The 24,371-nt window shown below is 41.7% G+C and overlaps 2 protein-coding genes across 2 annotated transcripts in view; both read left to right on the top strand.

Moving 5' to 3' along the window:
- Positions 1-2,486: 2,486 nt before the first annotated feature.
- On the top strand, positions 2,487-9,688 carry LOC140717001 (polymeric immunoglobulin receptor-like). The gene is made up of 5 exons (XM_073030196.1): positions 2,487-2,523; positions 3,971-4,285; positions 5,539-5,847; positions 9,182-9,502; positions 9,570-9,688. The coding sequence occupies exons 1-5, from the start codon at positions 2,487-2,489 to the stop codon at positions 9,686-9,688; spliced, it is 1,101 nt and encodes a 366-aa protein (XP_072886297.1).
- A 2,410-nt stretch (positions 9,689-12,098) lies between these two features.
- LOC140717278 (uncharacterized) overlaps positions 12,099-24,371 on the top strand; it is an 18,083-nt gene continuing 5,810 nt past the window's right edge. Inside the window, exons 1-4 of the mRNA XM_073030705.1 lie at positions 12,099-12,414; positions 15,026-15,104; positions 21,823-21,914; positions 23,721-23,767. Coding sequence (XP_072886806.1) covers positions 12,159-12,414; positions 15,026-15,104; positions 21,823-21,914; positions 23,721-23,767 — 474 coding nt within the window. The 5' untranslated portion in view covers positions 12,099-12,158. The remainder of the gene's footprint in view (positions 12,415-15,025; positions 15,105-21,822; positions 21,915-23,720; positions 23,768-24,371) is intronic.

Below are 24,371 nucleotides of genomic sequence, written 5' to 3'. Positions count from 1 at the left end.
TTGTTAAAGGCCTTCTGAAAATCCAAGTACGCAAAATCAACCATTTCTCCTTTGTCTGTCCTGCTTATTATTTCTTCAAAGAATTTCAGCATATTTGTCAGGCAAGATTCTCCCTTAAGGAAACAATACTGACTTTGGCCTATTTGATCATGTGCCTCCAAGTACCCTGAGACCTCATCCTTAATAATCGACTCCAATATATTCCTAATCATTGTCATCAGACTAACTGGCCAATAGTTTTCTTTCTTCTGCCTCTCTGCCTTCTTGAAGAGTGCAGTACCATTTGCAATTTTCCAGTCATCCAGAACCATTCCAGAATCTAGTGATTCTTGAAAGATCGTTACTAATGCCTCTGCAGTCTCCTCTGCCATCTCTTTCAGTAATCTGTACTATACACAATCTGGTCCAGGTAATTTATCTACCTTCAGACCTTTCAGTTTCCCAAAAACCTTCTCTCTAGTAATGGTAACTTCACACCCTTCACGACCCCTGACACCTGGTACTTCCACCTTACAGCTGGTGCTTTCCATAGTGAAGACTGAAGCAAAACACTTTTTCAGTTCCTCAGCCATTTACTTGATTCCCATTCTTACCTCTCCAGCATCATTTTCCGGCAGTCCAATATCAACTCTCACCTCTCTTTTACAAGCCATGTATCTGATGAAATGTTTGGTATCCTCTTTTATATTATTGGCTAGCTTTATTTTTAATTCCATCTTTTACCTTCTTAATAACTTTTTAGTTGCCTTCTGCTTGTTTTTAAAAACTTCCCAATCCGCTAACTTCCCATTAGATTTTGCTCTATTATATTCCCAATCTTTCAGTTTTATGTTGACTTTCATTTCTCTTGGTTGCCACTGTTGTGTCATCTTTCTTCTGGTAGATTTCTTCCTCTTTGAGATGTATATATCTTGTGCCTTTAGAATTGCTTCCAGAAAATCCAGCCACTGTTGCTCTGCCATCATCCCTGCCAGTGTTCATTGCCAATCAGTTCTGGCCAAGTCCATTGTAACCCACAAATACACAAATAAATAACTGCAGAAACTGTACCTTCCAACCATAATCCCACAAGAGCATTTTAACACAAGAATAATAAACAGTGCTGACCATCAGAAATGCAGGGGCAGTTTGTCGATGACACCCACACACCCCTGCCCTGGAGCATCACACTGCCCCCACCTGAGGACTCAGCCATCCTCGGCAACGCTTCAGTTAGTAACAGAGTCCTAAGTCCCAGTGGGGGTCAACACTGCCGCCTGGGGTGCTGGAGGTTTCTGGAGCCCCAGTTTGTGTGAGGAAAAAGGCAGGTCACCCAGATGTCATTTCCTTCCTTCAGCCTCACTGGACTGGAGGCCAATGGCCGACACAGTGCCAGCCAGTCCCAGTGTAGCACGACTGCATTCTGCTGCTCTGCCAACCACACCCAATACTCAGAGAGATGGTTGAGCACCTCTTCCAGCGACTTCCAATGGTTTCCCAGCCTGGGGGATAGTTTTTTCTACTGGGAGGGGCAATAGATCCATAGTGGGGCACTACACAATGTATTGCTGCATTGACACCCTAGAATAGTGGCCTACACCTTCTGAGACATGCTAGCGTAGCAGCAGTGCACCAACAGATCCACATCCTGCCTGTACCCAGTCCAGTAGAAGCATTCATGCTGCTAGCCCAGCATCTTTGCAACCTCAAAATGCCCTCAATTGCCCATGCACGGAGCCCCATCAGCTGAAATTCCCCCTCCTGGAATCCAGCACCAACCTGATTTTCCCAATCTATCTGTATATTGAAGTCCCCCATGATTGTTGTAACTTTGCCCTTTTGACATGCATTTTTTACCTGCTGTTGTTACTTGCTGACCACGTCCTTACTACTGTTTGGAGGTCTGTATACAACTCCCATCAGGGTCTTTTTACCTTTGCAATTCCTTAGCTCTATCCACAATTGATTCTTACCATATGTGACCTATTTCTAATGAATTGATTTCATTTTTTACCAACAGAGCCACCCACCTCTCTGCCTTCCTGCCTGTCCTTTCAATATCATGTCTATCCTTATACATTAAGCTCGCAGCTATAATCTTCTTTCAGCCATGATTTAGTGATGCCTACAACATCACACCTGCCAATCTGTAACTGTGCTGCAAGCTCATCTACTTTATTCCATATACCCCACACATTCAAATATCACACCTTCAGTTCTGTATTCACTCTTTTCGATTTTGTCTGCCTTTTACATTGCAACTCATCTTGTTGATACATTTTCTGATCTTAACATTTTAACTCTTCTCAACATTCTGCTTAGTCTTTGGGAAACGTTTAAATGTTTCTGTCTTGCTAAATATAGCTAAAAGCTTTCAGATCGTCACTTCCCACACTCCAGTTGTGGTTTTTGATCAAACTTCCTCCTGTCTTCTTCCTCATTTTTATTTCTCAGTTATTTCTCTCTGAGGACAGACAGGTCCTGGCTGGGTCTCTGTGAATAAAACAATGTGGACTTCGATTCTTCTCATTGTTTTCCTACCTGGTGAGTGACAGACAGCACTGGACATTTGTATAATCGGTGTTGGTTTGGGGGTCATACACCGTTTCCACAACGCGGCTTGAATAGCTGTAGACATGAAACGTGTCAGAAAATGGAGCTCAGAGTTCAGTCTTTGAGGAACTAAGTGGGTTGAGCAGCATCTGTCAGGGGGAGGGAAAATGTCAACTGTTTGGGTTTAGACTCTGCATCAAGTGTGAGCAGAGAGGGAGATGGTGTAAATAGGCAAGGGGAAGATGTGAGATTGGGTCCACTAGGTGTTCATGGATTGAGGAGGGGTGAAGCACGACAAGCAAATGGAAAGGGGAAGAAAAACGGAGGAGTGTGGAGTTTGGTGAATAGTGCAAGGAGAGAAAGGGAATAGTGTGGAACCAGGTAGGGGGAGAATATGTTCAGGTGGAGAAATCTCCTGGAGGCTGTTAAGCAAGAACATCAGGTCTACCATTGTTGGAATCTGATCTCACTTTGCAGGGATCACTATGATAATCGATGTTATTGTCTTGAAATCAGAGTCTTTCATGGGCCATATCAGTGGGGCAGTTAGTCAAGAACATTACTAGTTCAGGAGTCAAAGGTAAACTAGGGTGGGGGGGGGGTAGGAATGAGTGATTTCTGTCTCTAAAGGCCTTTCCAATCCAGATGGGATTTTGACAATCTGGAAGTTCCTCATTATTATTATTGATATGTGGCTTTTAATTCTAGAATTATTTAATAAATTGTATTTAATCACTCAATGTATCCTTACAGAAATTGAAATCACAACTGTATTTCTAGACACTAAAGTGGTAACAACCACTTTTGAACCACCTTCTGACTACACATAGAAATATCTGACAGGTACAAAATATAACAATTCTATAGGAACCAGAGGACACAGTTTCAGACATCATGAACGGTTTCTTTCTGCAACTTATAAACTTCTCTGTAAGTGAGGACGAGGTCACGACTTTGGCCTTATTGAGAGAATTGAAATGTGTCCTCAAATCAATCTACCGATCCTCCGTCTCATCCCTAGAATTCCATCGAATCAGAGACACACACACACACACACACACACACACACACACACACACACACACACACACACACACACACACACACACACACACACACACACACACACACACACACACACACACACACACACACACACACACACACACACACCCAAATGAAATAGCTGGGATCTTTGTGTATGTTTGAAAGGCCAACATATTCAGAGGAAGTGAACCCACAATGTAATGACACAGGGGAGAGAGCACTGACACAGTAACAGCACTGACTGCACTTCAGACTAAAATCATTGACTGTGGCATGATGGACCACATGCCTGACATGTCCTGGACCTGTTTTTACTGTAATCTTCAAAGATAACTATTTGCATTAATTTGTTCCTTTCCCCTCAAATCTGAAAATACCTCCCTCATTTCAGGTGCATTGTTGGCAGAGCTGAATGTAAGAGGAGTTGTGGGAAGAGCGATCACAATCGATTGTCACTATGAAGCAAATTACCGCTCACACACAAAGTATTGGTGCCGTGGACAGACTATCCAATGTTCAGTTTTAGTGAAAACAAATGGACAACACGGACGGAGCGGACGAGTGTCAATCACAGATAACCCAGAACGGGGAATATTTACTGTTACTATGGAGAATCTTGGCTCTGGAGATACAGGATGGTACAGATGTGGAATTACAACACTAGGTCCCGATCCGATGTTTGATGTACATTTACATGTATCTGATGGTAGGTTTCTCAGTGATTGATTTTGTGCCTTCAGTAAAATAAATGTCTCATCCATGCATCCTCTGGGAAGGGTCAGAGCATTAGATGTCCAGAGCAGTGACACTGTGCTGATTCCGTGGTAAGCTTGTTGAATACAGAATTGTCCATCTCATGGATGGAATATCAGGCCTACCATTGCTGGAAACTGATCTCACTCTGCAGGGATCACTATGACAATCGATGTTATTGTCTTGAAAGCAGAGTCTTGCCTGTGTCATTTCAGTAGGACAGTTAGTAAAGAACATTACTAGATCTGGAGTCAAAGGTAAATTAGTGTGGGTGGGGATGAGAGATTTCTGTCTATAAAGGATTTTCCAATTCAGATGGGATTTTGACAATCTGGCAGTTCCTCATTATTGTTATTGATATGTGGCTTTTAATTCCAGAATTATTTAATAAATTGTATTTAATCACTCAATGTATCCTTACAGAAATTGAAATCACATCTGGATTTGTAGACACTAAAGTGGTAACGACCACTGTTGCATCACCTTCTGACTACACATAGAAATATCTGACAGGTACAAAATATAATGTTTCTATAGGAACCAGAGGACACAATTTCAGACATCATGAACGGTTTCTTTCTGCAACTTATAAACTTCTTTGTAAGTGAGGACAAGGTCACGACTTTGGCCTTATTGAGAGATTTGAAATGTGTCCTCAAATCAATCTACCGATCCTCCATCTCAACCTTAGAATTCCATCGAATCAGAAACACACACACACACACACACACACACACACACACACACACACACACACACACACACACACACACACACACACACACACACACACACACACACACACACACACACACACACACACACACACACACACACACACACACACACACACACATCTCCCAAATGAAATAGCTGGGATCTTTGTGTATGTTTGAAAGGACAACATATTCAGAGATTATTGAAAGTTCAACACTGCCGCTCTCTCTCAGTACTGCAGTGGAAGGTCAGCCCTGGGTTTCTGCTCAGGACTCTGGAGTGGGAAGTAAACCCACAATGTATTGACACAGGGGAGAGAGCACTGACACAGTAACAGCACTGACTGCACTTCACACCAAAATCATTGGCTGTGGCATGATGGACCACATGCTGGACTTGTCCTGGAACTGTTTTTACTGTAATGTTCATTACTGTTTGCATTAAGTTGTTCCTTTCCCCTCAAATCTGAAAATGCCTCCCTCATTTCAGGTACATTGTGGGCAGAGCAGAATGTAAGAGGAGTTGTGGGAAGAGCGATCACAATCGATTGTCACTATGAAGCAAAGTACCGCTCACACACAAAGTATTGGTACCATGAAAGGACTCATTCAATTTTAGTGCAAACATATGGGCGATATGGACAGAGTGGACGAGTGTCAATCACAGATAACCAGGAACGGGGAAGATTTACTGTTACTATGGAGAATCTTGGCTCTGGAGATACAGGATGGTACGGATGTGGAATTACAGCAACAGGGCACAATTCAATATTTTATGTACATCTACAAGTACTTTACGGTAGGATTTTCAGTTATTAACTCTGTGCCTTCAGTAAAATAAATGTCTCATCCATGTTTCCTCTGGGAAGGGTCAGAGCATCAGATGTCCTTGGCAGTGACACTGTGCTGATCCCAGGGTAAGCTTGTAGAATGCAGAATTGTCCATCTTGTGGATGTGCCTGAAGAATAGCAGTCTCCTGCTCAACCTTAGGATAGAGCACAAGATCTTTGTCCAGATCCTGTCCCTCCCTCATTATCTCTGCATTAATATCAGTGCCAAATGTTCCCCTTTCTACACTGAACCGCAAATACCATCAATATTACCGCAGAGCCTCAAATGGTAATGGAGAATTAATGAGGGGAACAGTTAAGGTAACAGCCTTCATAAACGGAGACATTTGCAGTTAAGTTACAGAAATCGGTGGCACTAGTAAGTTCTCCTTTCAAGGATTCGATACATTTAATTATTTACTTTTGTTTCTCGGTTACTGCTGCTCTTATACTTCTAGTGAGGGTAAGGAATTTCTTTGCATTTGTATAAACATTGCAGCGACCATGGGGTTGAAATAAAGTGCAGTGAACAGTTAAGTCCGACACTTCCTCCCGGAAGAATTGGAGCATCTCAAACATTGTTGGAATTGCATATCCAGACAAATTGAGAGCGTTCCATTCATACTTCCAGGTTCTCCATTGAAGATGCTAGAACTGGTATTCAGTTGTGAGACAGTGACACTGTCATAAAAACAAGAGGAAGGACATATAATATGGCAAATATTAGTGGGATGTTACAGAATTGGGAAACTTCTAAAAAAACAATAGAAGGTGACAAGAAAAGCCATAAGGAGAGAAAAGACAAAAAATAAATAAAAACTAGCCAATAATATAAAAGAGGATACCAAAAAATGTTCAGATACATGAAGTGGAAAAGAGAAGTGACAGTGGATATCAGACCACTGGATAATGACGCTGGAGTGATAGTAATAAGAGTCAAAGGAATGGGAGGTGAACCTAGTAAGAAATTTGCATCAGCCATTACTGACGAAGTCACAAGCAGTATATTAGACATTTGAGAATGTCAGGGGGCAGAAGTGAGTGCGGTTGATATTGGTAAGGAGAAGGTGCTTAGGAAGCTGAGAGGAGTGAAGGTAGATAAGTCACCTGGACCAGATGAACCACACCCCAGAGTTCTGAAAGTGATAGCTGAAGAGATTGTGAAGGCATTAGTAGTGATGTTTCAAGAATCACTAGGTTCTAGAAAGTTCCAGAGGACTGGAACATTGGAAATGTCACTCCACTCTTTAAGAAGGAGGGGAGGCAAAAGAAAGGGAATTACAGATGAGTTAACCTGACTTCAGTAGTTGGGAAGATGTTGGAGTCCATTATTAAGGATGAGGTTTCGGGCTACTTGGAGGCATGTGATAACATATGGTTTCCTTCAGGGGAAATCTTACCTGAAATAGCTATTGGAATTCTTTGAGGAAATAACAGGCAGGATAGACAAAGGAGAGTCCGTGGATGTTATTTGCTTGATTGTTGGAAGGCCTTTGACAAGGTGCCACACATGAGGCTGCTAAACAAGATTGGAGCCCATGCTACTACCGAAAAGATACTCATGTGCATTGAGGATTAGCTGACTGGCAGGAGGCAAAGAGTGGGAATAAAGGGGGCTGTCAGTGGCTTGTGGTGTTCCACAGTGGTTGGTCTTTGTGAATGTATTCTGTACTCTTTAATTTAATCACACCCTTCCTCTGAAATTGCACCGAGCAATTGAGGTGAGGTCTTCTGAATATTCGTTATTGATGTAACATACCATCCCAACTGTACTTAATGACCTCTCCAATGAAGGCAAGCATGGTATATACTTTCGTCACCATTTTGTCCACCTGTGTTGCCACCCTGAGGGACCTATGTAGTTGCAGTCCTAGTTCTCTACTGTGTAAATTGTGTACAGTTTTAATTTATGAAAATGCTTCACTTCACACTGCCTGAGTTCAATTCCCTCAGCTGTTCCATTGGCTACTTTCCTGGTCAAAGTTCAAATTAATTTTTGCCAGAGTATGCAGGCCATAAATAACCTAGAGATTCATCTTCTTGCAGACACCCACAAAACAAAGTAACACAATAGAATCCAGGACAAACCACACACAACAAACATCCAATGTGCAAAAGAGAATGAATCGTGCATATAATAAAAATATGTAAAGAAATAATACATAGAACATGAGTCGCAGAGTCCCCGAAAGTGAGTCCACAGCTACGGAGTCAGTTCTGTGCTGAGGCAAGTCAAGCTGGTCCAAGAGCCAACGGCATGGGTCCCAAGACTCCTGCAAATCCTGCCCAATGGTAGTAGCATGAAGAGAGGGAGACGGGTCAAATTCAGGCAGACGGGACTGGCTCAGGTGGGGGGGATCTTGCTGACACAGAGTAATGGGGCTGAACCCAGGTTCTTTTTCCAGATCACATTGTAAACTTCGACAACTCTTTTCACTGCCCACCGCACGACAGTGTCATCCACAAATTATTAATCATGCCAACTACATTATTATTGGAAATTATCAATGTAGATGACAAGTAATTTGTTACTGAATAAGAGCAATGATCCTAACGGCATTCAACTGGTGATGAAGTCTAAAACTTTCAAATAAATAACACTGCACTACCAATCGGATTACTTGCACCAAGTCTGGTCAATATCCATCCTGTTAGCTTACCTTGTGATCTCACATTACAGAACAGTCTACAATGCTAGACCTTGTCAAAGGCCTTGCTAAACTCCTTACCCTCATTAGTCCCTTTGATCAGCCCTTCAGAAAATTCTGTAGATGAAGTTCTCTCATGCACAAAATCAGTTTGACTATCCCAAATCAGATCTTGCCTTGGGAAATTCAGGTCGATCCTGGCCCACACAATTGCCTCCAGTAAGTTACCCACCACTGATCTTGTGTTCCCCTGCCTCAAATGGGACAGGATCAGTAATCTATTGACTCAGAAATGTGGAAACACACTGAGACATTAGTGGGCAGTGATAATGATGACTCCAATCAAATAAAAATCATTACTTGTGAAGAGCTGGGAGCACGAGATGAGGGACGATGCTGTTGTCTTCTCAGTCAATGTGGAATTCAATTGTACAGTGTGGCAAATTCCTTAGAACACAGCGACAGCTTTAAATAAAACATCTCTTTTTATTACTAATGCTTTCCTTATCATTTGTTTTTTGTGCTGGTACAGATCCAGAGGAATAATGATGTTGTTCTTTACATTTGTATGCAGGAAATGACATTAAACTATCTTGAATCTGCTTCTGTAAATTTGATTTTACCTGTCCAATTTCTGAAAAACTTCTTCCTCAGTTTCAGGTGCTTTATGGACAGAAGATAAAGTAAGAGGAGTTGTGGGAAGAGCGGTCACAATCAATTGTCTCTATGCACCAATGTATCATTCACACACAAAGTATTTGTGCCGCATCCAGGGTCACCGATGCACATCGTTAGTGAATACAAATGTGATAAATAAGCAGTATGGAAGAGTAACAATCAGAGATGACACAACTCAGGGAATATTTACTGTTACTATGAAGAATCTTGTCTCTCAAGATTCAGGACTTTACAGATGTGGAATTACAACATATGGCAATCATCCAGTGTTTGACATAGATCTACAAGTATCTGACGGTACGTTTCTCTTTGATTGACCTGGTGCCTCCAGTGAACTGTCTGATTTGTGTTTTCTCTGGGAAAGGTCAGGACAGCACAGATATCCTGAAGCTCCAAAGCAGTGCAGAGTACTATAGGGAGCAGACAGGAGTCGGGGAAACTCCAGCCATGTTGTTCTCACCCGTTGCGGTGTCTGACGCATAGACAGGACACTAATTTCCAGTGGGAGGCTCAGCATGTTTTCCTGTCTCTGAACTGTATGAAATGTCATCCTGTCAGAGGTTTACTTCAGACTGAAACTAATAATCTGATACTAACAATCAATGAGAAGCAAGTGTTACTCATGGTCTAAATACCTCAAAATTCATAAAAAGGGAATCAGTTCTCAGAGATAAACAGACTGTGTTCAGTCCTCACTGGGCAAGCTCTCCCATTTCCCATCCCTGTTTCATGGACCAGTCACTCACTCCCCTACCCCACCGTCTTTCTCTTCATTCCTGTCAATGTGTTCCAACACTCCACCCACAGCACTTACTGACCATCCACTTCCCAGCAACCAGACTTTTCTTCTGGCCCATTCCTGGTGGGAAATAGAGTAATTGAATTAGAGAAAACATGGGACACAGTCCAGCACAGGAATAGAATCTTTGGTCTACCATGTCAGCACTGACCATATCATTCAAAGCTAATTCCATTTCATTGCATATGGTCCATAGTCCTCCGGTCCCTCCCTTTTCTTGACCTTGTCTAAAAGCCTCTAAAATATTGTTATGATATCCCTTTCTACCACCCAGTCTGACTGTGTATTCCATGGAGTCACCACCCTCAGTGGGAAAAAAACTTGTCGTACAAACGTCCTTTAAACCTTCCCCCTTTTGCCTTCAAACTATACTCTCTACTGTTTGCTGTTTCAACTCTGGGAAAAATATTATGACTATCTTCCCTATTTCTGACTTATGTAACTTTTTAAACTTCTATTAGGTCACTCCTCAGCCTCCTACACTCCAATGAAAACAAACCAACTTTGACAAACTTCTCCCCACAGCTAATACACTGCAATCCAGGAAACATATATTTATGTTTATTTATTGATTGAGATACATCATGGAATAGCTCCTATAGCCCTCTGAGATACGCCACCCAGTAATCCCCAGATTTAACCCTAGCCTAAACCTCGGACAATTTACAATGAGCAATTAACCTACAAACTTTTGGTCTTTGGATTGCGGGAGGAAACCAGAGCATCTGGAGGAATTCCACGCAGTCACAGGGAGAACATACAAACTCCTTACAGACAGCAGCAGGAATTGAACCCAGGTCACTGGTACAGTAAAGCGTTGTGCTAATCACTACACTATCGTGCCACACTGGTGTCATCCTGATTACCTCTTCACGCTCTCCAAAACTCCCATATCTTTTCTATAGTGTTGCAACTAGAACAACGAATTACTGTGTTGAAAATGTGCCCTAACCAAAGTCTAATAAAGTTACAAAATGCCTTATCATCTTTAGTCTCCAATATGTAGAATGAAGAAGGCCAACATGCTGAATGCTTTCATTACTATTTTATCCACTTGTGTTGCTGCTTTCAGGGAGCAATGGACTTGAAACCCAAGAATTCTCTGTACATAAATTCTAAAGGAATCCACCTATTGAATTCCATGAGGTGTCACACTCCCTTAACTTATGAGGAGCATTTGAAGCTTCTGCAACTGTATTTTCTGGAGTTTGGAATAATGAGGGAGGATTTCATGAAAAGCTGTCCAGCAGGGAAAAGCCAGGTGGTTGTGGAGAGGATGTTTCCTACAGTGTGAACATCTAGGACCAAAGGGCACAGACCCAGAATAGAAAGACATCTCTTTAAAAGAGAGATGAGGAGGAATTTCTTTAGCCAGAGGCTGGTGAATCTTGGAATTCATTGCCACAGGCAGTGGTGGAGGCCAAATAATTGGGTGTTTTTAACATGGAGGTTGATAGGTTCTTGATTAAAAAGGGCATCAAAGGTTTCAGAGAGACGGCTGGAAATAGATAAAGAGGGATAATAAACCAGCCATGACTTAATGGTGGAAAAGACTCAATGAACAGAATGGCCTAATTCTGCTGCTATATATTATGGTCTTTTGGTCTACAGCCTTTCTGGATCTCCAGTCTCACAGTAGATACCAGTACTAATCAGTTGCCTTTATACTGAAGATCACCAAAACCAATCACAGTTATACTCTCCCTGAAATCACCATTCATTTGTACATATCCGACAGGTTTCTGCTTTCACATTATGCAGAGTTTTCCAGGACACCCACAAAAGCTGCCTTTGCAGAGTCAAACAGTTAGGTGCCATTTTGGACAGTCTCCTTGCTGCTGAGAGAGCTTGTACCCCTGATTTTCACACTGACATATACACAGTGTCCTCACTGCTGTCCTGATCTGGAGTCCTGCTGTGTTCTGGGATAATGGCAGACACGGCAGTTCAGGCAGCTGCGAGGATTCAGAGACTCAGAGAGGTCGATGAGCTGCTGAGATTCCAAACTGGTCAGTCCTGGTTGAGATACAGAATTGTTGAATTCTTCAGAGTGTTTGATTTTCAGATGTTCACTGATTCTTTTCCACAGAACCCCCGTCTGTTCCTTTGCTTCGATTTTCACCACCAACAAGTGGCTCAAGTTGTGGGGACTCCATGTCAGTGTCCTGTGAGTCTGTCCATGGATCCCTTCCCATTCAGTACTCATGGTATGAAAAGACGCCATCTGGGGATTCAAAGATCTCTGACACCAATAAACTGGATCTACATTGTCAATCCTTAAAATACAAAAATAATCAGTATTATTGCAAAGCCTCAAATGTTTATGGAACCAAGTCCAGTGAGATGGTCAGAGTGTCCATCTCCAACAGTGTCAGCACCTGCAGAAATGTGATTGAAATCAACAGCATGGGTAAGTGGTGCAGGGTTTGATTCTTTATGATGGTCGATGGAGTACAACTGAATGACTGATGTGTACTGGATATTGTGTTGTTGGAACTTCACTCAGGAGCATGGAGTGAATGTTGTCACCACCTTTCAGAGAATGAAAAGCCTTTCAGCACAGCAGTTCAAACATGAGTCACTCACCATAGGGTCTCCTGCCTCTGATCTGTTCTCACTGGCTGGGTGTGAATGTGTCTCATCCGGTAATATTTCTGGCCATTCATTAAGATAGTCCTTCTAAGATAAACCACTTCACTGTTCAAAGTTAATTATGTCTATGTCACCATATACTACCCCGAGATCCATTTTCTTGTCAGCATTCACAGTAGATACACATGAATACAACAGACAAAATGTAAAACTACACACAATCAAAAGTGGACAAACAATCAATGTGCAAAATAAGACAAATTGTGCAAATACAAAAGAAACAAATAATAAATAAGTAAATAACAAGAGAAAATTTGCAGATACTGAAAAGCAAAGCATTTCACGACAAATTCTGGATGAACTCAGAAGGCCAGGCAACATCTATTGAAAAGAGCCATCAGTCAACGTTTCGGAATGACACCCTTCAGCAGGACTGGAAAAAAGGAGATTAGAGGTCAAAGTGAGGAAGTGGATAGAGGAGAGTGAGGAGTACAAGGTAATAGGTCAGAGGTGAAACAGGCAGGGCGAGGGGTGAATTAAAGAGCTGGGAAGTCAAATGATGAAAATGATAAAGGGCTGGTGAAGGGGAAATCTGATAAGAGAAGACAGGAGGTCATGGAAAGCAGGGAAAGTGGAGGAGGACCAGAGTGAGGTCATGGGCAGTTTAGGAGATAGGAGAGAGAGGGAAAGGGGAATGGGGAAAGGTGAAGGAGATAAATAAGTAAATACTGAGAAGATGAGTTGTACAACACTTGATAGTGAGTCCACAGGTTGCAGAATCAGCTCAGTGTTGAAGTGAGTGAAGTAATCCATGATGTTTCAGAAGCCTAATGATTGAAGGTAGTAACTGGTCCTGAACCTGGTGGTGTGGGATCTAAGCTTCCTGCAACTCCTTCATACTGGCAGCAGTGAGAAAAGAGCATGGCTTGGATAGTAGGAGTTCTAGCTACTTCAATATGCTCTCATACTCAGGACCAACTGCATTCATTGGGCTCGTACCCGACCTTTCCATTCTGGCCCGAAGCTTAAATTGGTCAGACATTGACTTGATCCTCACTCTCGGGTCACCAGCGTTGTCAGCAGATTTGGTCCGATGAAAGATGTTCTTGTTATGGAAGAAGGCAAGCCAAGGATCAGCAGACTGATCTTTGGAATGCCATAAGTGACACAAGATCAGAGACTTGGTTGATTGGGGATTTTATCTGTTTCAGTTCAGCAGGTTGAAAGGTGATCTCATAGAAACCTGCAGTATTTTAGCAGGGTGGTACAGATGCAGGTAGGATGATTCCAATGCCAGGGAATACAGGGTAGTCCATGGAGTCTAACCTCCAAAAGGACCACAATCTTGTTGTTAGATTTGGAGACTTGCATGCCTGAATAACTCAGACAGCTATGTTGGCTGGAGTGAGGGCTTTATGATTTGGCTCTTGGAAGGGTCACCCATTCCCAAACAGGACAAAGGTTAGAGACCAGCCTTAGAGTGGTCCACCAGTCCTCCAGGTTCAGGGGTTCAGCTCAGGACTAACAACCCTGACTGCTTAAACAAAATTTTCATGGAAACAAGTATCCTGCATCAGAGATTGATGGTATTGCTCAGTCCCCATCCGGGTCTTGCATGACTGACAGCAGTGAAAACCGAGAGGAATCTACTGACATAATGAAGGAAGCCCTGAACACCGCCAGAGATAGGAGACCTTCATTGCTGCCTGAAAGGCCAGTGGTGTAATGGGCAGTAAGTAAGTAAACATGGACTCTGAAAGAATCTGAGGGATGAGACATTTAAAACTGGGATTAGGAAGGATTTCTTCCCCAAAATGTGATGACCTGTGTTCAAGAAAGATTGAGTTATTTTTCTCAGAGGTAGAGAGATGAAGAGATATGGGAAACAAAAGACCTTGTCTTTTCATTGAGAAAATCTCCTGCATTAGCCTGTTGGATAAAAAGTGTATCCTGTATCCCAATTGCCAGTAAATGTAATTGGGTGCACAGGAGCACAACAATTAGTGTAACACTATGACAGCACCAGCGATCAGTGATCAGGGTCCAATTCCCACCTCTGTTTGCAAGTTGATTCTACGTTCTCCCAGTGACTGCGTGGATTTCCTCCGGGTGCCGCAGTTTCCTCCCACGTTCCAGCGATGGATAGGTTAGGATTAGTAAATCCTGTGCAAGTCATTTTGGCGCTGCAAACTGGGCACAGTTGCAGGCTGCCCCCAGCACAAATTCTGTAGGTTGATGTTGTGAACAATGCATTTCACTGTATGATCTGATGTACATGTAACAAATAAATCTCATCTTTAATCTTTAAATGTTCATTGGGTAAAAATCACCTTTGGTCCACCATGCTCAAGTTCCTATCGTCTAACTATTGTGCTCTCTTGTTCTTGCAAGTACAAAGCAGATAACATTCAATTTTATTTTCTTTTAAGGGCCAATTCATTTATGTGAAAATACTGTGACAGAATCGATGACGACTGCACAAAGGAAAGAAACTACTTCACCTCAAACGTAAAGTATAAGGTTCTCTCTTCTGGTTGTTTCACTAACTGCTTTCAAACAGAGCCAGCTGGGAGAGAAATATGTTTCTCTTTAACTGGTGTTAAACATATTTGACATGATTAACTTCAATAAAATGATGTTTTGGAAACTGAGTAATATAGATTTTCTTGTGCATGCATCAAGCCTGAGATCAAAGATAAATTTCTTTTCCCAAATATTTAATAATTTAAGCATAGCAGTTGAAGCTCATGTATGGAGTTATAAAGTCATTGTTACATATTAGAACAACAGGTCCTTTAGCCTGACTCATCCAAACCAACCAAGATGTTCATCTCAGCTTGGCACATTTAATTTTATTTATCCCTCTTGGATCCAATTGCTGTACCTGTGTCCTACTGCTTCTGTTCTAACTAATTTTCAGAAATCCCAAGTATTTAATCTCAAACGTGGCACCCGTCAGGGATGCCCCTTAAGTCCCTTTCTCTTTGATTTGGCTATAGAACCTCTGGCGATAGCATTTCGAAATTGTCCTGAATTGACAGGGATTTGAAGAGGGGGTGTTGAGCATAAAGTTTCTCTCTATGCTGATGACTTATTACTCTTTCTCTCAAATCCATCTACATCCTTACCTCTAATGTTTTCACTTCTTGACCAGTTTAGCCAGAACTCTGGCTATAAACTCAACTTACATAAGAGTGAACTTTTCCCAATTAATAAAGAAGCACAAGAACTAATATTTCGTGATCTCCCTTTTAAAGTAGTCCATAATCAATTTACTTATCTTGGAATTACAGTCACAAGGAAGTTTAAAGATCTCTTTCGTGAAAACTTTGTCAATCTTTCATATGCTATAAAACAGAGTCTGGTACAATGGTCACCTCTATCTATGTCCTTGGTAGGTCGTATTAATGTTGTTAAAATGTATGTTCTCCCCAAATTTTTATACTTATTTCAATCTATCCCAATTTTTATTCCTAAATCTTTTTTTGATTCCTTAGACTCTATTATTTTGTCATATCTGTAGCAGAATAAGCGCTCTAGAATTAATAAAATCCACCTCCAAAAATCTAAAAAAGAGGGTGGCATGGCTTTACCTAACTTTCGCTTATATTACTGGGCAGCTAATATACATTGTGCTGCCTTCAGGTCTTTCTTCCACGGTCAACCCGAGTGCCCTAACTGGGTGGCAATGGAGTTGAGCTCCACTAAAGAATTATCTATATCTGCACTTCTTGGCTCTGCACTCCCTAGCAGTCTGCCCAGATCAATAGCTAATCCTCTGGTCAGACACACTTTGCGTATATGGGCTCAGTTCAGGAAATGCTATGGTTTCCAGGGGTTTTCCGTTTCTAGCCCTGTCGCACATAATCACCTTTTTTTACCTACTACGTACGATTCAGCATTCCATGTTTGGTACAGGAAGGGCATTAGACATTTTGAAGATCTCTTCATTAATAATCGCTTCGCTTCTTTTCAGCAGCTCTCCGTTAAGTTCAACCTGCCTAAAGCTCACTTTTTCAGATATCTCCAAATCCGACACTTTACTGCTCCTTTAATTCCTAACTTTCCTGAAATGCCTGCGAAAAATGCTATGGACCTATTTCTTTCCATTAATCCACTAGGTAAAGGTTTAATATCAATTATCCGAGATAAACTAGCAGCCTTACGACGGGCCCCTGTGGATAAAATTAAAATGGCCTGGGAGCAGGATTTAAGTATCTCCTTATCTGAGGAGAGCTGGGACTCAGTTCTCAAATCGGTTAACTCAACCTCCCTTTGTGTTCGCCATTGCCTTTTACAGTTTAAGATTGTTCATAGAGCCCATATGTCTAAATCTAAACTATCTCGATTCTACCCTGGCATTAGTCCGCTCTGTAATAAATGCAAGTGGGGCGTGGCCTCTCTCATCCATATGTACTGGTTCTGTCCTAGCTTGGAGAAATTCTGGAAAGATGTCTTCACTACGTTATCGGGTATTCTGAATCAGCACCTAGAATCTAACCCCTTAATTGCTCTGTTCAGTTTTTGGGGCGAGACAGATTTATGTCTGGGTCCGACCAAATGCCGAATACTATCCTTTGCCTCTCTCCTGGTGAGACGCTTGATCCTCCTTAGATGGAGAGATGTTGCCCCGCCCACTCATGCGCAATGGCTTAACGACATTATGGCCTGCTTGGACCTCGAAAAAATTCATTATTCAGTTCTTAATTTGGATCTAAAGTTCCATAAGGTCTGGGGACCTTTTATCGAGTACTTTCATAACCTTCCTCTTGACTAGGGTTTTTTTTTCTTTTTTTTTCTCTTCTTTTCGGTCCCTTGCTTTCAGCTCCCTTTTTTTTTCTGGTAGTAGGCATTATTATCCTCTGTTGCTAAGTGTATTCACAGTCTGGGAGTTTGACTGTCCGGACTTATACTCTTTATATTGTGTGGTGGTTGGTCTGGAGTTGTTGTTGTTTTTTGCTTGTGTTGTGGGGCTTGGGGAGGACACTAAGCTCACTTGTCTTTAATTTGGGTGTTTTTTTGTTAAATTCTCTTCCTTTGTAGCATATTGTTATTGTATGCTTAATCTTGCACTGTATTAATGCTCCTCATTGGGATTTGGGGTTTTTAATTTTGTAAAATGTTTTGAAAAACTAATAAAAAAAATTTAAAAAAAAAATATTTATCCCATATTCTTCTCTGCCAGGTGTTCCCAACTTAGTGTCAAGTCCAGTCCAGTCCAGTCAACTCAAGTTTATTGTCATTTATATGCATACTGTCCAGTGAAACACTGTTTCTCCAAACCAAATTGTAAAGTACCATAGTATACGTAATGCATAATAACTTATGAAAATGATAGATAGATAGATAGATAGATAGATAGATAGATAGATAGATAGATAGATAGATAGATAGATAGATACTTTATTCATCCCCATGGGGAAATTCAACTTTTTTCCAATGTCCCATACACTTGTATTAATTACTTGTATTAATTGTAAACTAATTACATACAATACTTAACTCAGTAAAAAATATGATATGCATCTAAATCACTATCTCAAAAAGCATTAATAATAGCTTTTAAAAAGTTCTTAAGTCCTGGCGGTTGAATTGTAAAGCCTAATGGCATTACGAGGATGAAATCTACAGATGGATTACACATAAATAAACAAAATGAAGTGCATGAATTAAGTATTGTAAGGTCCATGGCATAAAAAAGTTTGTGAACTTTTGAGAGGCATAGATAGGGTGGATTGTCAGTACCTGTTACCCAGGGCACCAATAGCAAACATCAGTGGGCATTATGTACAAAATTAAGGGAGGGAAGTTTAGGGGAGACATCAGGGATAAGTTTATTACACAGAGGGTTGTGAGTGCCTGTAATGACTTGCCAGGGATGGTGGTGGAGGCTAAAACATTAGGGGTATTTAAGAGCCTCTTGGATAGGCACATGGATGAAAGAAAAATGAAGGGTTATGGGGTAGTGTGGGTTTAGTACGTTTTCTTAAGGATTATATGGGTCGGCACAACATGGAGGGCTGAAGGGTCTGTAGTGTTCTATGGTTCTATGGTTCTATGGTAACCCCTGCTCTAAGCCTTTCCTATCCACGTATCTGTCAAAATGTCTTTTAAATTTTGTAAATGTATCCACTTCTAAGGATTGCTCTGGCAGCTTGTTCCATATACACAAGAGCCTTTGTATGTAAAGTTGCTCCTTAGGTCCTTCCCCTACTCAATTTTAGCCTGCAGCTGGTCACTTTACTGTCCGCTCCCCTTGTAAATTGACAGTAATCATTCACCTTATCGACGCCCCTCATGATTTTATATACCTCTGTTCAATGACTCGTCAGCATTCTAAACTCCAGGGCAAAAGTCTCATCATATCCAAACCTCCATTATAACTCCAGCCCTCCATTCCCAGGAATGTCCTCATGAATTTTCTGCTGCACCATTTCCAGTCTCATGATATCTTCCCTATAACTGGGAGACCACAACTGCACATGGTATTTGAAGAGTGGTCTCACTAACATCTTGTACAGCCATAACATAATATAATTATCTTGAACTCAATGCCCTGACCAACAAAGTAAATGTACCAATTGCCTTCTTCAATACCCTGTTTACCTGTGTCACCACTTTCAGGTAACAATGTACCTGGAAGCCTCGATCTCTTTTCTAGAACATTCTCCAACCATTTTACTGTGTATGTCTTGCACTGGTTTAACTTACTAAAATTCAAAACCTCCAGTTTGAAGAACCCCACTACAACCCGCTAACTCCTTCAACCAAGCCAAAGTTATATTTAATTAGGTACCTCACACTGAATCCCATGTTGATCTAAACCTCTGGAGTAGTGTATTTGTCAAAGGCCTTACTAAGGTTCATGTAGACAAAATCCATTACCCTACCCTCATTAATCCTTTCTGTCTGTAATGAGCTCTTTGGGCCTGTGTGGGGAGCCAGAGAGCATTGAGCGCCGAAGTTTTCAGAGCACCTGAATTACTTAATTGTAGTTTAACAAGTATCGTTAATCCTTTAGAGATCCTTGGTTTTTTCTTGAGCAACTCGCTCTTTGTAGTATGGACCCCAGTGCTTTCTCTTTAAACTTGTTAAGTTTATTTTGATAGACTCAGGAATTCCAGCAACACACACAAAATGCTGGTGGAATGCAGCAGACCCTTCTGTGTTCTACCAGCATTTTGTGTGTGTTGCTTGAATTTCCAGCATCTCCAGATTTTCTCGTGTTTGCATTCAGGAATTCCATGTAACTTGTATAACTTAAGCGGATGTCGGATTAGCGCTAATCGCGGGGTCCTATTTGAGAGCGTTCGGTGTTGCAGTTGCCGCTCAGCCAAGCCATTGATATTCTGGTGGAAATCCTATGAATAAACTTTGGTAACCATCTCTACATTAGAGTTTGGCTTTCCTGCGCAATTGGGTTCCAATATTGCCAGTGTACATTGTGACAATGTCACCTCTGCAAAAAGCTCAATCATATTGGTGAGATCTGATTCCCCATGCTGTCTATCCCTTATCAGTCCTCGCTTATCCAATTGCTCAGAATCCTCTCCTGTAATGTTCCTTCCACTGATGTTGGTCTCACTGGCCTGCAGCTTCCTGGTGTGCCTTTGTATCCCTTTTTAATAAAGACACATCTGCCTTTAATCCTCCAGACTTCTGTTACCTCACTTTTGGTAACGATGATGCAAGTATTTCTGCCAAAGCATTAACCATTTCCTTCCTAGCTTCCCATAATTCCCTGGGCTACTCTTGCTCAAGCCCTATGAAATTTTCCAAAAATTGTATTCTTCAACACTGACAATTCCTCTTTTGTTATAATAGTGAATACTATTATTCAATAGAATAATAGTATTCCAAGAGAATACTATTCATTTCTCTTAATTGCTTATCTTCCATGGCCTGCTCCATAGTAAATAAAGATGAGAAATTCTGTATTAATTTAAGACCGCACTGGTCTCCTGTAGCTCCACATATGGATGATCACATTAATCCTTGAAGAATCAGCTGTTCCTCTCCCCACAGCTGCCATCTGACATGCTGAGCATTCCCAGCACTTTTCTGCCAATATCTCAGGTATTGATCACTTAGGGAATTTCTCTTTGGAAAATAATGCATTCCTTTTGTTCAGATCTTTGCAACAAACAGTGACAAGGGGATAACACTACACTGAAAGTCATTGTCTGGTTTGTTAGAGAGAGAGAGAAAGAGACAGTGACAGAGAGAGAAGACAGGAAATACATCATGGGGGTAGTCAAATAATTAATTATAATTTACAGCCAATGAGGTATATTCTGTCGGTTGGTTATTTGGAATCTGCAAGGACATTTTTTTATGATCAACCCTACTTCCCTATCTAATAATAATTAATCTCTCCCTTACTACTCTGTTCCTTTTAATAGACCTGTAAATCTCTCAGAATTTCCTTTTACCTTATCTGCTTGAATTACCTCATATCCTCTATTTGCTTTCCTGATCTCTTTTAATTGTAAACCTACATCTCGTATATTCCTCAAGGGATTCACTTGATCCCAGCTGCCTATAACTGTCAAATGCCTTGTATTTCCTGACCAGTATCTCAATATCCCTTGTCAACCAGGATTTCCTAATCCTGCCTGTCTTGCACTTCACCCTTACAGGAACGTGCCATTCCTGAACTCTCCTGATCTGCTATGGAATGGAAATGGTGTCATGTTTACATCACACTGCTGTGTTATATCCATAGTGAGGAAATTAGAATAAATTCTTCCATTTGCCATGACTCAGAGGGTGCTCCCTGTAATGTTTACTATGACAGTCCCAAGACTAACTATATCCCATGACATAAGTTGAATTGCACTTGTGAAGCTCTTGCAATGCTTCTTTACCATTGGTGCCACAGCAGAGAAAGTCACAGCAAGGCAAACTCCCTGCTGAACTGAAGGCTGACGGCATCGCACTTCAAGTTATTTCTCTAAGTGCTGGAAGTGTTCCTAAATGGCCTGGACAATAGTTAGTCTTCAACCAACATCACCATCATTGGTCATGATCACATTTCTGCTTGTGAGACCTTGCTGTGAACAGATTGGCTGTTGCAATTTCCCACACAGTCAACAGTGTCCAATGTTGATTTTCTGAGCTGCAGACATCCTGAGTTCATGAAAAGTGTTGTGTAAATGACAGACTTTACAAATGGCCAAGAATAAATGGTGAACCAGGACTGACCCTTTCCTATTCTTTACCACAGACACACTTACACAACTGTGCTCAGTGTCGTTGGGATTCTACTCATACTGCTTGTCGTTTGTGTACTTTGTTACCTGAAGAGAAAAAACAGGGGTAGGTTTCTTTTTTCCTTTAATTATTTCATGATGAATATGATAGCTAGCTGCTGAATTTTAAGGAACTTGATTTGGTTGCAGTCAACAAAAAGCCAGGATTAGAGTGCCAGTGTGTTGGTTTACAACTCATGAATGAATGGTGTTGCTTCCACTGTAACCTGGTGACTCCATTCACAAGTTTCACAAGGATGATTCCAGGAATGGAAGGGTTATCATACGAGGAATGTTTACTGTCTCTGGGTCTGAACTCGCTGGAATTTAGAAGGATGAGGTGGGACCTCATTAAAACCCTTCGAATGTTAAAAGGCCTAGACAGAGTAGATGCTTTCCATGGTGGGAGAGTCTAGGACAAGATGGCACAGTCTCAGGATAGAGGAACGCTCATTTAAAACAGAGATGCAAAGAATTTTCTTTAGCCAGAAGGTGGTGAATTTGTGGAATTTGATACCACATGCATCTGTGGAGGTCACGTCGTTGGGTGTATTTAAGGCAGTGATTGAAGAGTTCTTGATTAGACACAGCATCAAAGATTATGGGAGAAGGCTGGGGAATGTGTTTGAGGAGGGGAGAAAAGGATCAGCCATGAATGAATGGTGGAGCAGACTCAATGGGCCAAATGGTCTAATTCTGCTCCTATTTCTGAATATTATGTAGTAACCAGAGCAGAGGTTTGCTCTGTGTGGAGAATCATTATTGTGTTGCAGCCTGGGTTCCTGTGGTTCTGAGATTCAGTATGGTGACCATGGTAACGTAGTGGTTCGCATGAAGCTATTACAGCTCAGGGTGTTCCAGAGTTTGTAGTTCAATTCCAGTGCCGTTCTGAAAGGAGTCTCTGGATGTCCTTCCTGTGGGATGCATGGATACACTCCGGGTCCTCCAGTTTCCTCCCACAGTCCAAAAACCTACCAGGTAGATTAGAATATTTAGATTATGAGGACACTCAGTCCTCATTTATTGTCATTTAGAAATGCATGCATGCATTAAGAAATGATACAATGTTCCTCCAGAGTGATATCACAAAAAAACAGGACAAACCAAAGACTCACACTGACAAAACCACATAATTATAGCATATAGTTACAGCAGTGCAAAGCAGTGCAAAGCAGTGCAAAGTAATTTGATGAAAGCAGACCATGGGCACGGTTTTAAGAAAAGTCTCTAGTCCCAATCGACTCCAATAGTCCCGATATCAGGCAGCAAAAGGGAGAAACTCTCCTGCCATAAACTTCCAGGCACCGACAGCTGATGCCTTGGAAGCACCCTACCACAGCAGACTCTGAGTCCGTCCGAAAACTTCGAGCCTCCGACCAGCCCCTCCAATACAGCCTACCGAGCGCCATCCTCTGCCAAGCGCCTTCGACCTCGTCCCGGCCACCGAAACAAGCAAAGCCGAGGTCTCGGAGGCCTTCTCCTCCGGAGATTCCGGACCACACAGTAACAGCGGCAGCGAAGCTCGCATTTCAGAAGTTTCTCCAGATGTTCCTCCACACCCTCACATCTGTCTCCATCAAATCAGGATTGTGCACAGATCCCTACTTAACAAGTGACAGATATCCATCTCCAGAGAGGCCGCGCATGCTGCATCGTGCCGCCATCTTCTCCTCCTCCTCAGTTAATTGATCAATGGAAATTGTCCCGTGATTAGGTTAGGGTTAATCTGGTTTGTCAGGGGTTGCTGGAGTGGTGAAGCTCAAGGGTTACAAGGGCCAACTCTGTGCTGTATCAACAAATAAATAAATGAATAAATAAATGCTTATGTCCGTGACAGATGCAGAATTGTGAGCAGTAATGTTGTATTTTCCAGAATCCAAGCTCAACGCATCTAACAGAGGAGGCAACAATGAAACCCAGGTACGGACATGAAGTATCAATTGTCTGAATGCTTCAGAATGTTTAACAATTGGATTACATGGGAGTTTACAGTTCATTCATCCCCCCAGATCAGTCCATTATTCACATTTTGCGCAAACTTCCGAACACTCCTCTCATTGAATCCCATCAGCATATCCTTCCAGTTAATCGTCCCTTGCTCTCGTGCTCATCCAGCTTTTCCTTCAGTCTAACCACAATATCTTATGTGATTAATCTTCAAAATGCTTCAGTCTTTGTTACGTTACTGAAAGTTGAAAAGTGAGACTGGTCCTTGCTTTACTGTTTCAGATGGAACACCTAATTGTGTAAATCTGACTTTGGGTTCAATGACTTTGCTGTTTACATTTTGTATATTCCCTCTGAGTCTCAAACTCTGATGTGAAATCAGAAAAAATAGGGCAGGTCTATTCAGAACAATAAATTGGGGGGGTGACACGGTAGGGTAGTGGTTAGCGTAACGCTATTACAGCGACAGCAACCTGGGTTCAGTTCTGCTCCTGTCTGGAAGGAGTTTGTATGTTCTCCCTGTGACCATGTGGGTCTCCTCTGGGTGCTCTGGTTTCCTCCCACATTCCAAAGACAT

This window comes from Hemitrygon akajei, chromosome 27 (assembly GCF_048418815.1).
Source record: "Hemitrygon akajei chromosome 27, sHemAka1.3, whole genome shotgun sequence".
Classification (NCBI taxonomy): Eukaryota; Metazoa; Chordata; class Chondrichthyes; order Myliobatiformes; family Dasyatidae; genus Hemitrygon; species Hemitrygon akajei.
Note: the sequence above shows the minus strand (reverse complement) of the source record. Positions and strands in the feature narration are given on the sequence as shown.